This window comes from Peromyscus californicus, unplaced genomic scaffold, assembly GCF_007827085.1.
Source record: "Peromyscus californicus insignis strain IS unplaced genomic scaffold, ASM782708v3 Scaffold_16__1_contigs__length_79575227, whole genome shotgun sequence".
NCBI lineage: Eukaryota > Metazoa > Chordata > Mammalia > Rodentia > Cricetidae > Peromyscus > Peromyscus californicus.
The window spans coordinates 72,917,954-72,934,141 of NW_026294458.1; the positions used below are offsets into that span (position 1 = coordinate 72,917,954).

At 51.1% G+C, this 16,188-nt stretch overlaps 1 protein-coding gene across 4 annotated transcripts in view; it reads left to right on the plus strand.

Moving 5' to 3' along the window:
- The window catches only part of Itsn1 (intersectin 1), a 193,227-nt gene that overhangs the window by 163,868 nt on the left and 13,171 nt on the right, over nt 1-16,188 (plus strand). For 3 of the 4 annotated variants that reach the window (XM_052741199.1, XM_052741198.1, XM_052741200.1), the window contains 5 exons: nt 4,133-4,316; nt 7,063-7,161; nt 10,207-10,374; nt 13,464-13,676; nt 15,015-15,136. In XM_052741199.1, the coding sequence (XP_052597159.1) occupies nt 4,133-4,316; nt 7,063-7,161; nt 10,207-10,374; nt 13,464-13,676; nt 15,015-15,136 (786 nt within the window). Of the gene's footprint in view, nt 1-4,132; nt 4,317-7,062; nt 7,162-10,206; nt 10,375-13,463; nt 13,677-15,014; nt 15,137-16,188 lie in introns of those variants that run through there. The other variant, XM_052741201.1, reaches the window with a different exon arrangement.

The following is a 16,188-nucleotide window of genomic DNA, read 5'->3' on the forward strand; positions in this document are numbered from 1 at the left end:
TCCTTTCTTTCTTTCTTTCTTTCTTTCTTTTTTAGATTTATTTCTTTATTATGTATACAGTGTTCTGCCTGAATGTATTCATGCATACCAGAAGAGGGCGCCAGATCTCATTATAGGTGGTTGTGAGCCACCATGTGGTTGCTGGGAATTGAACTCAGGACCTCTGGAAGAGCAGTCAGTGCTCTTAACCTCTGAGCCATCTCTCGAGCCCCGTGGCTTGCTCTTTTGGAACAGCTTTCTCTAAAAGGAATTAACCAGGGTCCTAAGAGACCCTTCAAAGGACACTCCGCACGGTCCAGAGTGATGTACAGCAGCCATGCTTTTGGTCTTGAATGAATGAATCTATTAAATATATAGCAAGCCAAGGCAAATGAATAAAGAGCCAGAGGCAGGTAGATACTTAGAAAGGAGAGATGGGGTGACAAAACCTCACGAAAACAGGTGATCATGATATCTTAGCAGAAACCAGCTGAGGAAGCCCTATTGAGGCCAGCTGGAGTTCTGGATACTGCCTAGAGCCGAGTGTCCCCTCTGGTGAGACTTCCAAGAACAAACAACAGATAGAGCCGACATCACAACATCATCAAATTGGACTCCCACAACATCCAGGAAAACTGACCGGGGACGCCGAGGCGGCAGCTGGAGTTCCCCTCCTGCGGCAGTCACTTTTAGACCTCGGGAGGAACAGTAGTGACCTCTGTGGGAGGTGGTTCACCTCCTGGCTGTCCTCAGGGGCACAGTGTTTACTCTGGGCTGTTTGGCCTCCCTGCCACAGAGTTAGGGGTCCAGCCACACCCCGAGACAAGCGGTCTTGAGGAAGACTTTGAGACAAACATACCTGGGTCTGAAATGGGGGGGGCCAATCTTGTTTTCAGGTCAACTTCTCAGGGAGTTTACACAGGACAGTTTATCAATATAACGCACATTACAAACAGTCGTGCACCTGACGATCCGACTGCCTGCGAAAGGCTCCACCACCTCAATGTTATCCCAAGCTCCCAGGACCGGGTCTTTGTGGGAGTGCTCAAACCACGCCCAGGTCATACAACAATGCCTATGCCTTCATATTCCAGAGGCCTTCACACCACATGCTCCTGGTTCACACTCAGTACAGAGAGTGGGCCCTGAGCCCAGGGGAGAGGCTGAGTATTCACCGTGTTTGGAGGGAAGCTGCCTGCCACCTGGGAATAACGGCTCTTTATCCCCGAACCTACGAGCATTGAACATGAAGGATTGGATGGTTTGAAAATAGACATCAGCATTGTCTGTTAAAGACATACATATAGGGAGATGTTGCAAGTGGAGGGATGTGGTCTCTATCCTGACACCCACAGAAAAACCAGATGTGGAAGCATGGACCTAGAATACCAGAGCTGGGGGACAGAGACGGGAGAATCCCTGGGACACTCTGATGTGCCTGTCAGTCTAGCTGAATCAGTGAGCTTCAGTGAGAGGCCTTGTCCCAAGAAATAAGCTGGAGAGAGGTAGAGGAGGACACTTGGTGTGTCTGGCCTTCACATGTGTGTGCCGAGACTCGGTGAGGGCATTCCACGCGTTCTGCCTTCCCTCGTAGGAAGAGTGTCCGGAGTCACAAGTCCTTTGTTTTTCCTTTCACCTTGTTCACGGCAGCTTCCTCAGGCAGGTGACTCTCTTAGTCATGACCAAAGCATTTGGGGAGGAAAGGGTTTATTTGGCTTACACTTCAGCATTGCTGCTCATCACTGAAGCCAGTCAGGACAGGAACTCAAACAGGGCAGGAACCCGGAGGCAGGAGCTGATGCAGAGGCCACGGAGGGGTGCTGCTTACTGGCTTGCTCACCATGGCTTGTTCAGCCTGCCTTCTTATAGAACCCAGGACCACCAGCCCAGGGACGGCACCCACCACCCACCATGGGCTGCGCCCTCCCCAATCAATCACTAATTAAGAAAATGGCCTACAGGCTTGCCTACAGCCCGATATTATGAAGGCATTTTCTTAATTGAGGCTCCCTCCTCTCAGGTGACGTCAGCTTGTGTCAAGTTGACATAAAACTATCCAACACAGTTGTCCTCCAGAATCTGATGAGAGACCGTGTTGCTGAAGACCACACATATCTGAGTCACAGGACAGAGAAATCAAGCTGGTACCGATCCACAAGCTCCATCCCTGCTGGCTAGCTTGCAGAGTGCCAGAAGGTTCTATCTAACGGTACTGGGGAGAAGAGTAAGCAACAGTCTTACCCAGCCTTGAACCCTGTGAGCCATGGTAGTGACGACCTGGAAAAGAATGTGTTCAGTGTGTGGGAAGCATTAATAGATGCTAGGACACCGACTGTCCCTGTCCACTCAGTCTGTGGACATCCAACAGAGCCACGGATGTATCATCAGCCATTAGTGAACGCTCTGTGAGTTGAATGTTCTTAGCTGACCACTCCCCACTGTGGCTCAAGGCCTCTCATGTGCAGATCTTTCTATGAGGTAGCTGCTCACCAGAGGGCCTAGTACTTACTCTCGGGGCTGTGGTTAGGACAACTGACTCACTGGATCACCCTCTACTTCACATGCCTGGCCTATGCCGTAGAACATTCTAGAAAGAGACTCTCAATTGAGCCAAGTAGGTGCTAAAGCCAGGCCATGATTTCAAGCTGGCTTCCTGGTTAGACAGCTTGATTCTATCAGGGTGACAGACTAGATTATCAGGACCCGGACATTGACAACACCCTGAGACGGTGACTGTGAACACAGGAGCTTCACCTCCCAGGTCCACCTTTTCTCGTCTTCCCCCGTTATTTAAGGAGGAGGAAGAGGGGGAAAGCCCTTGTATAATCCTCCCAGAAAAGCTGCTTTCGAGGAAACTATGGACTGAGGGGTCTTGGCAGTTCATAACATGGTTGTTCATTTCTCAACCTCCAAAATTGCCAGTGGCTAATGCTTGAGCAGTTCTTCAGGGACGCTCCACACCAACCCTCCAGAGTCCTTTGGACCCTCCTGAGGACACAGAGCTGCTGTTCTCACGCCCTGGGTGGCCATTGCCGACCTGCCCCATGGGCGCATGCGCTAGAAGGGAGATTGCCGATCACTTAAGTGACCTGTTGTCTCCCAAGTTCCCTTGGTTGGAAGACAAGGAAAATTTCTTCACCTGGAAAAAAAAATGTGAGAGAAAGGAAAGCAAGTGGCCTGATGTTTTAAAGTTGGAGACTTGGGTTGTGGAACCTCTTTGGGATTGCTTAGCCTTATCCACATCTCATGGTTTCTCCTATGTGGCCATGAAAGTACTCACAAGAATTCACAGGGACACCTCCCAGCCTTGTGTTGAAATCATGTACACCACCATCCACCCACCCACCCACTCATCCACCCCCTGTCATCATGAGGGCTGTTGAACACTCAGTCTCACATGTGGTCTTGTCCCAGCTGTATATTGCTGTCCTTGCCATGTAGAAGTTGAGCATCTTCCATGTGCTGATAAGACTGCACACTTCAGGGTTGGAAGGAAGGGTGCCCCGTCCGGCTGCCGTGGCCCTGAACACTGCATGCAGAGGGTAGACCCAGAACAGACACTCCCCTGTCCCTTCAGCAGCTTTTCCCAGCTTTCAGGATAGAAACTGTTTGAGCTCATTTTTTTTCGTGATTATTTACCTAGTCAGCTTAATTAGACACATCAATGGAGCCATGGGCAGGAGAAGTACTTCCTGTGATCATTTTTATCCAACTTTGGGAAACTTTGAGAAACATGATGAGATTTTGTTTGTGGCAATGGATTTGAAAACTTGTCTCTCCTTCCCCTGTGACGTTAACTTCCCTCAGAAGATGAGGGTCCCAGGAATGGGCACACTGCTCAGACTGAACCAGCCTTGGACTTTCACGGCAGATAATGCATGCTGTGGGACAGCAACAAGGGACCCTCTCTGAGTTATTAAAGAAAGAAGGCAGGTGTAGCAAGCAGCCACCATGCTGAAGAAAACCACCCAGGCGATCTCTCTCTGTCATGCTAGACTCATGTCTTTCTCTGTCCCTTGTCTCCCAAATAGATGCTTTAGTGGCGCTCGGGTCTGTGACCCTCACACCCACTCCATTTCTCTGCAACCTGGAAGTGTGGGGTGTTGTCAGACAGGGTGAAGGCGGGCAACTCACCTCCCATGTTCCCATGCAGAGCGCTGAGAGTCCGCAAGAAGATGTCCGGAGAGAAGATGCCCGTGAAGATGATCGGTGACATCTTGAGCGCCCAGCTGCCACACATGCAGCCCTACATCCGCTTCTGCAGCTGCCAGCTCAATGGGGCAGCCCTCATCCAGCAGAAGACTGATGGGGCTCCGGACTTCAAGGAGTTCGTCAAAGTAAGGAAGCCAGTGTCGTCTTGATGTGTCAGGGGTTCATCAAAAGTCCGAAAGCATCTTTCCAGTAAAGGCCGCTGGGGATGCATGGAAGTCTCGAGTGGTGGTATGCTTGGACAGGAGAGCTGGACAGAGAGGTTTGGAAGCTTTGAAATATCTTCTGGGATAGGCTTTCCAGGTGTCCGGGGTATTTGGAGAGCTGTGTCTAACTCCTTCATTTCATTTTCTTGGCCCGTGTGATGGGGGCCCTTAAGTTAGCATCAGTATTCCCAGCTCTCTGCACAGAGGCAACACCCAGGGACCCCATAGCCCCTGCACCCTGGTTTTGGCTTGCTTCCTGCTACTGTGATAGAACACTTTGATCAAAGGGGAAGGAAAGAGTTTATTTGGCTTATAGGTTATAGTCCGTCGTCGTCGAGGGGAACCAGGGCAGGAGCTCTGGAGGCAGAAGCTGAAGGTCTTAGGGGAAAACAGCTCCCTGGCTTGCACTGTGGCTCCAATTCAGCCGCTTTCCTTACCCAGCCCAGGCCCACCTTCTTAGGGATTGTGCTGGCCAGAGTGCACTGAGCCCTTCGACACCAATTAGCAATTAAAAAATGTCCCTCAGCTGAGGTTTCCTACGTCCATGTGTGCCAAGCTCAGCCTTCCAAACTCCTTTCCAGTGGGAGGTCACGATGGGCTTGAGCTCTGGGCAGCCCGTGGGACTCAGTATGACATGCCACAGGCCTGGTGTAGGGCTAGCAGGGTCTAGAGAGCCACATCCACCAGGGGACATTTGTGGAGCTGGTGCCAAGGCTGCTAGAGGTCTCTGCCTTGGTGCTGCTCAGAGCGGGTCCCTTCGGAGTCACAACAGGTACTCAAACAAAATTTACCTCTCTCAGAAAAAAGACAAAAGAAAACAGGTATCTCTTGCTAAATAAGCAGCAAGTCTTTGTGCCCCCAGGCTTTTTGGGGGGGTGGGGGGGTCATTCTCACCTCAGGAATCCTGCTCCCTGAATTGTCACAGTGAGGTGACGTCTTGATCAGAGCCTCCATGTGCACAGTGTTCTTTGCTCTGCTCTGGTGTTTCTCTGCATCGAGTGCTTTGCTATGCGAGCCAGTGACTGAGGCATTCTGAGGAGAGCTGTGGTGGGAAAGAAGAGTGAGAAGTGAGCCACGGCTGAGGTGAAGACGGAGGGTAGATGCCAGGGTGCCAGCACCACAGGCTGCTGTAACCTCAGCCAAGAGCTCAGCTTCCGGCTATGGGTAGATGAGTCCTTCCCTGTTCCAGCGTCAAGGCGGGGGCTTGCTGGCCCTCTCCTCCTGTCTTCACCGCTGCTGCTTCGCTTGATAGGAGTTTGGTCTCCTAGGTTTCCAAACTGATGGTGAGCACAAATTGACACCAGGCCCAGGGGCTGATGGTTCAGGGTGCCAGAACCCCAGATGTCTGTGCCTAAGGCATCAAACTGGATCCCAGACATCTTTATCGCTGGCAGGCGAGGCGCTCCTCTTTGTGGTAGAAGAAGGACTCTTGTCCACTGGAGGGGTTGATAGAGTTGGCAAAGTGGTGGGAGGTTCGGTGGCTGGAGGATGGCTCAGAGTAGAGCGCTTGCTGGTCAAGCGTGAAGACCCGAGTGCCAGCCCCAGAAGGGAGGTGAGAACCAGCTCCCCAGAGTTGCCCTCTGACCTCCATGTGCACCCCCCACACACATGTGCACACACACACATACACAGACACACATAAACGCACAGGGACACACGCATGTACACACACACACACACACACACATACACAGACACACATAAACGCACAGGGACACACGCATGTGCACACACACATAACTAATAAATAAATGCCTTTTTTTTTTTTTTAAAGCGGTAAGAGGAAAGACACCAAGAGCCACTGGTGAGGAGATACTGCAGGGACCACCTGAGACTGGAGTCTCAGTCCTCAGGTCTCGGCTCCGCCATCCCGCCCTGCCTGGAGCTCCTTGAAGTCTGCGCAGGAGTTAGAAACACCTGAGAAACCAGATAATTTTATCAGTCCTTCTGGCTTCTCTGGCACCCAGTGGGGTTTTTACTCTCATTGAGTAGTATTTGGCCCTCCTGGGCCCCTGGGATATCTCAAAGGTTTTCAGACGTCTGGAAGAAATTCTTGAGCTAGAATCTCCTCTCAGGGAAGATAGACTGAGTCTGGAGGCAGGGTGTGGATAGGCCGCATCTGAAGGTCCCCGTCTGTCTTAGTCAGGGTTTCTCTTGCTGTGAAGAGACACGGTGACTACAGCAACTCTTAGAAAGGAAAACATTTCATTGGGTGGCAGCTTACAGTTTCAGAGGTTCAGTCCATTATCATCGTGGTGCCACATGGTGGGGTGAAGGCAGACATGGTGCTGGAGAAGGAGCTGAGAGTCCGACATCTTGATCCAAAGGCAACAGGAAGTGGTCTGTCTCACTGGGTGTGGCTTGAGCATATATGAGACCTCAAAGCCCACCTCCACAGTGACACACTTCCTCCAACAAGGCCACTCCTCCTAATAGTGCCGCTCCCTTTGGGGGGCATTTTCTTTCAAACCACCACACCACCCTGTCTCTGCCAATGGTGTCAGCCTGGACCATGACAGCTGGACAACGCCTTACAACTCCCAGTTCCTCCGTTACTATCCAGACGGATGGGTAATGGGCAAGGAGTCCTACATGACAAATGTAATGTAACTGATTGTGGATTTTGCAGATTTCTAAAGCACATTAAAAAAAAAATCTCCTCTTTCAGAGACTGGCAATGGACCCACGTTGCAAAGGGATGCCACTCTCCAGCTTTATCCTGAAACCTATGCAGCGCGTCACCAGATACCCACTGATCATTAAAAATGTGAGTACAGACACCTGTGCCTCTGCAGGCTGAGGGAGGCTGAAGGCAGCTGGAGGAAGCAAGAAGTGGCCGGAGGCAGGTGTGGATTTCCCAACCAGTGCACCTGGGGGTTGTCATGTGGAAGTCATGTGCCCACAGGGTGCCAAAACCATCTGCTTGGTAACTGGGAGGGAAAAGGTGGTTCTGAATGGAAAAGACTAATAAAACAGCCTTCAAATGGGTTCCAAGCCGGAGGACGAGAGTTCTGGCCTTGATGCCTCCCCATCAAGGCACGATGCCTCTGCATAGAGTTGGGAGGGACAGAGAGAGAGAAACATTCACCTGTCTTGGAAAAGCCATTTCCTGACGCTCCTCCCCAACCAAACACCTGTTTTCCTCCTGGCCTTTCAAGAAAGCCAGTTCCAGAGAAAACAGAATTAGCGGTTCAGTGTCCACACCCAGAAATGAGCAGCAGGCTGCCCTCTGAGCCTCAGGGCCAGAGGGGAAGGAAGCCTGGCTCCCCAGGGAGGTAGAAATTGCTTCCTTTATGTGAGAGTAGTATTCAGAAACCTAACTGTGGGAACAGGTGTGCTCACGGTTACTCTGGGACGTGGGTGCTCATACACACACACACACACACACACACACACACACGCTCGAGCACACATGCACACGACGTACACTTTGTGCATTTGTTCAGTCTTCCCGTGTGTAACCCATCTCCCTCCCACGTAAGCCTCAGCTCCATCCCACACCACACAGTAGCATATATTTCCCTGAGTTCATTCACCCGGGCAGTGTCTTCTCTCATAGCCCTCTATGTTTAATATGCACTGATGCTGGAAATAAGCCTTTGAAGTGGGTTTAACCAATAGGGAGAAAACCAAAAATCAGGAACCAAGAGGCCCAAACTTAAAGGAAAACACACACTAGCATACTAGAACACCGTTGTTACTGCTTTGTGGGGCATAAGAGAAAGACCCAAGAGCTGGCACAATGGAACAGAGATCAGGGCAAGTACGATAACTGAGCTTTTCAAAGATTTATTTTTACTTGCTGTGTGGGGTGCTGCCCACATGTATAGCTGCGTACCACATGCACGAAGTACCTTCAGAGACCAGAAGAGGGCAGTGGACCCCCTGGAACTGGAGTCACCGTTATTTTGTGAGTCGCCATGTTGAGAGCTGAGAATTGAACCAGGCCCTTTGGAAGGGCAGCCAGTGTTGAGCCACCTCCCCGGTCCCTAAGACTAAATGTTTTTATAATGGTGAGGGGAGGATTCTTAGCATGGCTCCAAAACAAGACTTTATTTAAACGTTTTTTATTTTGAGAGCAAGCGAGCCAGAGAGTGGCCGTGAGGGGGTGTGTGTGTGGGGGGGCATTGTCATGCACACACGTGAAAATCAGAGAACAATCTGATGTTCAGGAGTCATTTCTCTCCTTCCACCATGAGTTCGAGGGACTGAACTCCGCATGTCAGGCTTGCGTGGCGTGTGCGGAGAGGTCTGATAAACGGCGCTGGCGAGGCCACGGTCGCGACATGACCAGTGTTAGTTTTCAGAGCTTTATTAGGAGGGAAAGTGGGGAGGGGAGAGAGGAGAGCCAGGCCTGGAGAGAGAGAAAGATGGTGGGGTGGGGGGAGAGGGGAGCAGAGCAGAGCAGAGAACAGACAGGGAGGGTGGGGGTCTGTGTCCGGCTTTCTGAGGTGCATTGTGTGACCATGCGCACGTAGTCGCCAGCACACACTGATGACGTAAGACGTAAGACCCTGAACTGCGCATGTGCAGTCATGTAGCCGGAGTGAGGGCGGAATGCTAAGTGTATGTTCACCAATGAGCCATCCTCTGGCCCCCAAACCTAGAGTCAGAGCATTTTAAAAGAAAACTTTAATCCAGGACACACCCTCAGTAAGGAAAATCATTAAATAAACATGGTAGGTCTGTACCGTGAAGCTATTAAAACTGTTTCATTTCTGTTGCGCACCCCAGCCTGGGAAGCTATCCAGCCCGTCAAACAACCTGATAAAGGCAGTGCTGTTGGGTTTAGCTGCGAAAGGTCTGCTCAGGGTAAACAAACAAAAACAAAAACAAACCAACAAACAAATCATATTTGGGGGCTGGGGAGATGGCTCAGCCAGAAAAGCGCTTGGGGCCTCAGTATCCCTGTAAAAAGCAGGACATGGTAGCATATACCAGCACTGGGAGGCACTGATGGGGAGCCTAGCTGTTCTAACCTAATTGGTGAACCTCAGGTGCCATCCAAAGATTCTGTCTCACAAACAAGGAAGATGGTTCCTGAGGGATGTCACCTGAGGGTGCCCTCACTCACTAGAGAACACACATACGTACACATGTGTCCCCCACAACACACACAAAAAACATACCTCTTTGCTCAGGGGAACCATCTGAATTGATTTCCGGGATGCACAGGTGCATACAGACAGTTATGCATGTTCTCTAGGGGACGGGAGTGCATGGTGCACGCCACCACCCACCCTACCTTAAGGGGCCCTACGTACTTGTGAGTAGACCATCCATCCCTCACGAGTTAATGGGATTCTGTTCAGTTCCAACACCACGATTTCCTCCTTGGCTCCCTGGCGAGGGAGCCCGGGAAGAGCAGCTGCTGCCTGCCAGCAGGGAGGCCTGACTTCTGTTCCTGAGTTCCTTTCTTTGTGAAATGGAGTGAAGATTTTTGAAGAGAAATTCCGAGTCCCTCTGGTTGCCCTGTTCCGTATGCCACCTAAGGTCTAGGGTATCTTCGTGTGGTTTAGCGTTCATGCCGGGCATCAGAATTCTGCGGGGCAGGTCAAGGTTTGCTCTGGGGCGTTCAAGGGTATGAGGGTGGGCTAAAGGCTCAAGGGCGGGGCCGCCCGTAGTCTTCCGGCAGCACGTACAGCCCCCACTGCGCCCAAGGCTACTCTGGAGGCATTACCTCCGGGTAATGGCTATGGTGGGCACCGTGCAGGAAAGGAGGGCTTCCACGACGATGGAGCCAGGTCCATCGCGCTGTGGGAAGTGGCCTGACCAGGCCGTTGCTGCTGCTGTCCTTTGTTCTCCTACACAGATCCTAGAAAACACCCCTGAGAACCACCCCGACCACAGCCACTTGAAGCATGCCCTGGAGAAGGCAGAAGAGCTGTGTTCCCAGGTGAACGAGGGGGTGCGAGAGAAGGAGAACTCAGACCGGCTGGAGTGGATCCAAGCCCACGTGCAGTGTGAAGGCCTTTCGGAGGTAGCCGCCCGCTATCTGCTCGCCAGTACAACCAATGAGTGTTTTTAATTTCCATTACATCATTTTCCATTGCCGCCAAAAACTATTTATTTTTTCGAATGTCCTAGTTTTTTTTGTGTGTCTTGTTCTTGGTTCAAATGTTCGTGCTTCTTATTTGTTTCTTAACACACTTCAAGCACATTCATGTGTATTTCAATATCTTTTTTTAAAAAGGATTTATTTATTTGTTATGTACACAGAAGAGGGCGCCAGCTCTCATTACAGATGGTTGTGAGCCACCCTGTGGGTGCTGGGAATTGAACTCAGGACCTCTGGAAGAACAGTCCGTGCTCTTAACCTCTGAGCCATCTCTCCAGCCGGTATTTTAGTATCTTATAGTCTCCGTATCTAAGGGTCATATTCTTTTGCCTGTGGTTTCGGACAGCTCTCACTCAGCATGCCTTATTTTTCTATATGTACGTGATTTTTTTTTTTTCTGTACCAGCCGTCAGACCCAGGGCCTCTTGCATGATGGTTCGATACTAATTTACTGAGCCACACTCTCAGCTCCTATATTGTGAATTTTGACTGTGAACCAGTTGCTTTTGAAACTTCCCCTGTGTGTATCTTTGCTGCTCAGACTTGCATTTCCCCTGAGTGGCTGGCTCCCCAGGCCGCCCCGTGTTGTCCTTAGAGGGGATCTGGGGATCACATCGCACCAGTGTGAGAGATGCCCAGTGGCCACAGAGTCCAGGCAGCATGCTCGCTCCAATCTCCAAAGCGGAAACCAGCAGAGTTTCCCTGCTTAGTTCTCTGCACTTCGGTGTGTCCTTTACCCGTCCGGTCAGGAGAGCCATTGGTCCTTCACCTCAGCCTCGATCCACCTCTCTTCACCCAGCTGCCACAGTGGAGGCTGGGTGTCAGCGGGTCCACAGGGCGCTCAGGGCTGACGCTGCCTCTGGAGTTTGATCTTGGAATAATCTTGTTTTCATTCTGCTTTCTTCGAGGCTCTGCACATTTCCTCTCAGTTAACTTATTTTTTGACGCCTTTCATTTTAAAGGTGTTTTGTAGTTTGCTCTTTTTTAAAAGCTTGTGTTGACGGGTCATCTGGATTTCTAAGCCACGTGCTGGTCTTTGCTGATCTTCCACACTCTCACTGTTGCTCACGTTCACTTTTACTCTGCCTGTGTTTTCTCTGTGTTGGAGCACATGGGTGTGCAGACACATATGTGTACACTCATGCACACACGTATACGTACAGATTGCTAGAGTCTTCCAAAACGCCCAGAGAGAATGTGTCTCACTCACCATCCTTCCTCATGGTTTCTCACTCATGGGAGACCACCTTCACTGTGTCCTCCCCAAGCCCCACACCCTGCCCTCTTCAGGAAGGTGTGCCCCAGCTCATGAGCAGCCCTGCAGAAGCTCAAGTGGTGCCTGTGGGTCCTCCTCTTAGAACCCAAAGACAATCTTCCGCTGGCTGGCTCATTCGTTTATACAAGAAATCATTTCTTTTTCTTTCTTTCTTTTTGTTTTTTGAGACAGGGTTTACTGTGTAGCTTTGGTGCCTTTCCTGGAACTCACTCTGTAGCCCAGGCTGGCCTTGAACTCACAGAGATCCACCTGGTTCTGCCTCCCGAGTGCTGGGATTAAAGGCGTGCGCTGCCGCCGCAGCTGCTGCCACCGCCACCACCACCACCACCCGGCACAAGGAATCATTTCTTATCTGCTCCTATGTTATTGTTCAATAGTCAACCCCAAGTACATTTTAAAGAGAGAGAACGAAAGATTGGGATCCGTAGGGGCTCCAGAGCTGGCTCAGCAGTTGGGAGTTCTGACTGCTCTTGTAGAGGACACGGGGTTCAGTTTTGAGCACTCACAGGGTGCCTCACAACTACCTGTAACTCCAGTTCCAGGGGACGGGACACCCTCTTCTGGCTTCCACTGATCCCAGGCATGCCTGTGGTACACAGACACACGTTCAGGCAAAACACTCATCGCATTAAAAAAAAAAAAAAGCGTCTCCTACAAGAGATTATGATGCTGCTTTGTGCTTTTGCTAGGAGGCTAGAGATCAGTTTAGTCCTTCCTGCCCATCAAGAGAGCTCCTGTTGGCCTGTTGGCCTGTCAACATCAGCTTTCCAGGCTCCCTCAGAGCCTCGGCAGGGAGATTAGAAGTCCTCCATCCTTAGACCCAAAACTGAAGGAGAATAGACTCTCCTTGTCACCTCTAGGTCTCTGGTCACCAAATCACTGTTGTCTCCCACGTTGGAGGTGGACCAGCAGCCACCAGCATCTCTTTGGGGACATTTATTGTGAGGTCCATGGCCTCTCTCCAAATATTTTCCTCAGAGAAGTGTGTTTGTGATCATGATCTGGAGAGAAATTTTCTCTTGAGCAGATCACATAAGGTAACATGGGCCATGGGCTGGCCTGAGGGGACAGCCCCCGGGGAGATGCCAGGGCCACACATCAGCATTCACAGCTGTGACTCAGTGTTGGTGAGTGGAGGGAAGGGGCCATTCCCTTCAGTTTCTAAACTAGTAAGTGGGGGTGAGACTCAGCATGCACCACACTGTTGGGGAGGGTTTTGAGGGGTCACTTGGCTCCCCGAATTTTGCAGCCTCCCTGGTCCTGGGGTCTGGACTCTGCATCTGGGAAAGCAGCATCTGTCCATGAACTTAGACATGAATCCTGCCCCTTTCCAGACCACTGAGGACTATGTGAGACCTGTGGGGATTTCCTGTTGGAGCTGGTTCTTGCTGTTACTTGGGTGTAGCACCCCACATGGAGCAGATAGCCAAGAGGGGAGCTAGTGGGCCAGCTTTTTCCTGATGCCCCACTTCTCAGTAAATGAAGGGAGAGACACATTCACCACACCCTGAGATTAGAGCGAAGCCCCAGCAGAAAGGCGTTGAGAATTGAACCCGGAACCGTCCAGCCTTTGCCTTCTTGGCTTGGCCAGCTGCTGCCGGGAAGCCTCAGAACCATTCTTGTCTTGTACGTGGGATTCAGACCCCCGGGGGTCCAGCGTTCATACGTTGAGACCAAGAAACAAAAACAAGACTCCCTTCACCTCGCCTTCTCCCTGTCTGGTTGCCTTTTCTAGCAACTGGTGTTCAATTCGGTGACCAACTGCTTGGGGCCACGCAAGTTTCTGCACAGTGGGAAGCTGTACAAGGCCAAGAGCAACAAGGAGCTGTATGGCTTCCTCTTCAACGACTTCCTCCTGCTGACCCAAATCACAAAGCCCTTAGGCTCTTCCGGCACCGACAAAGTCTTCAGCCCCAAATCTAACCTGCAGTATAAAATGTACAAAACGGTAAGGTTCATGCCAGGCCGCAGAGAGAGGGAGTCTCCAAAGGAAGTCCGTTTCAGGAGGGTTTGGTACCGCGGTGTGGAGAAAGTGAAGGGGAGGAGCTAAGAGTAAGGGGGTGGGTCTAAGACAGTAAGGGGAGGGGCCGGGAGGAGGAGCTAAGAGTAAGGGGGTGGGTCTAAGACAGTAAGGGGAGGGGCCGGGAGGAGGAGCTAAGAGTAAGGGGTGGGTCTAAGACAGTAAGGGGAGGGGCCGGGAGGAGGAGCTAAGAGTAAGGGGTGGGTCTAAGACAGTAAGGGGAGGGGCCGGGAGGAGGAGCTAGGATAGAGTAAGGGGAGGAGCGGGCAAAGCAGAGGACTGTCCATGCCCCTCCTTTGTTCACACACTCCTACCGGGGGACCCCCACTGCCCATGTGACAGGCAAAAATCATGGCTCACTTCATACACGTGAACAGGCAACACGGCCACCCCAAGTACCCACTGCCCCTTCCACAACTGCCCCAGATGCCCTGACAAACTCTTCCCCTCTGTGCCCTTCCCTTTGGCTTCAACGTGTGGAAGGTTCCTCTGACAGAACGCTGAGTCCCGTGTATGCAGGACTGTGTTTGTGTGCTGTTACGCCGTGGGAGATTTATTTTCTCACTTCGTCTATGCAGGGGTGTCTTTCCTCAAGGGTTCTCATAGGAGCAGCGGTTAACTGTATTTGGGGAGACAGGGGTGTGATTGTGTGGAGCACTGATAGAGTCTTCGTATGGAAATCCCGGGAGAGACTCTCTTAGATGCTGACTGTTTGCCGTTTAGGATGCAATGCAGGGAGACAGACCAGTTAGGGCCTCCTTGTAAGGACTTTGAAGGTACCTATAAAGTGAACGTAGCTTTATAGAAATGTCAGTACTAATGGGGCTGGAGAAATGGCTCAGGGATTAGAAACGCTTGCTGCTCTTACAGAGGATCCGGGTTCAGTTCCCAACACCCACATGACTGCTCACAACCGTCTGTAACTCCGGCCCCAGGTGACTTGATCCCCTCTCTTCCAGCCTCTGTGGGCATTGCACACTTGGTGCACAACGTTCGTGCAAGCGAAACACCCTTATACATTAAAAAGTTAGTTTGAAGATACAATCTGTGTTCTGGTATAGTCTGTACACTGAGCCACACTCTCGAACACACAGCCTTCACCTAGGTTCCTGGGTCTCACTCACACACATGCACATGCTCAGTGTAGTTTACTGACATTCACAGCAGGCATGCACTCACATATATGCTCCTATCGCACACACAGAGCTTGGTGAACACACAGAGCCCCTGCTTTGTTCTGTAACACCTTTTATTTTTACTTTACAGCCTATTTTCTTAAATGAGGTTCTAGTAAAATTGCCCACCGACCCTTCTGGAGATGAACCCATCTTCCACATTTCCCACATCGACCGAGTCTACACCCTCCGAGCAGAGAGCATAAATGAAAGGTAAGCCCCGCCCCTCCCCAGTACAGGATGAGGGCCACTTGTCAGCATGCCCCAGCATGCCCAGCATGCCCCAGCATTCCCAGCATGCCCCAGCATGCCCAGCATGCCCCAGCATTTCCAGCATGCCCCAGCATTCCCAGCCGCAGTTCAACCACCTCTGTGTGCAGGCAAGGATTATACATACTACCTTTTAGAACTTCTCAAAAGTTGGACATCTGGCATGAGTTTTTCAAAATAAAATGAACTGAAATCAGCTTTGCTTGAGGATTTCTCTTCTCTTCTCTTCTCTTCTCTTCTCTTCTCTTCTCTTCTCTTCTCTTCTCTTCTCTTCTCTTCTCTTCTCTTCTCTCTCTCTCTCTCTCTCTTGAAATGTTCAGCAGCCTTTGAGGTATCCAGAGCTACTTAGATCACCCCAAGTTTCCCAGGAGATAGAAACCTACTGGACAGTGATTTGAGAGTAACCCCGCCCCCAGCACAGTGATTTGAGACTAACCCCACCCCCAGCACCCCAAGACAGTGATTTGAGACTAACCCCACCCCCAGTACCCCAAGACAGTGATTTGAGACTAACCCCGCCCCCAGTAGCCCAGGACAGTGATTTGAGACTAACCCCGCCCCCAGCGCCCCAGGACAGCAACCTGGGTCTCTGGGTTGCCGGCACTTTGCTTTAGTCTTATCTTAGACTATCCTGGAGCCAAATGGAACAGATCACTTTCTCAAGAGTGAGCTTGACACTAGGCCAACAACATTCCCAAGAATATTCGTGCCAGGCACGAAGATTGGCTAAAGTTACTGTGCATATGGCACCCAGAGAAAACCCGCTCGCCAAAGCGCCTCCCGCTGTGTGCTTTGCGGGAAGTGGTTCTTCCTTTGGGTGATTTTGAAAGAAAGACCCTCTGTCTTCGTGGGTCCGCCAAGTATGCGATGCTTTGTGGTGAGGGAGGAAGAGGAGCCGTGTGCCTATTCCTCCTCCAGCCTTTATTAGACTTTCTTCACAGGAAACATGAAGATCTTGAGTACATCCATTGCTTATGGGCAGGGCTGTGATTCGG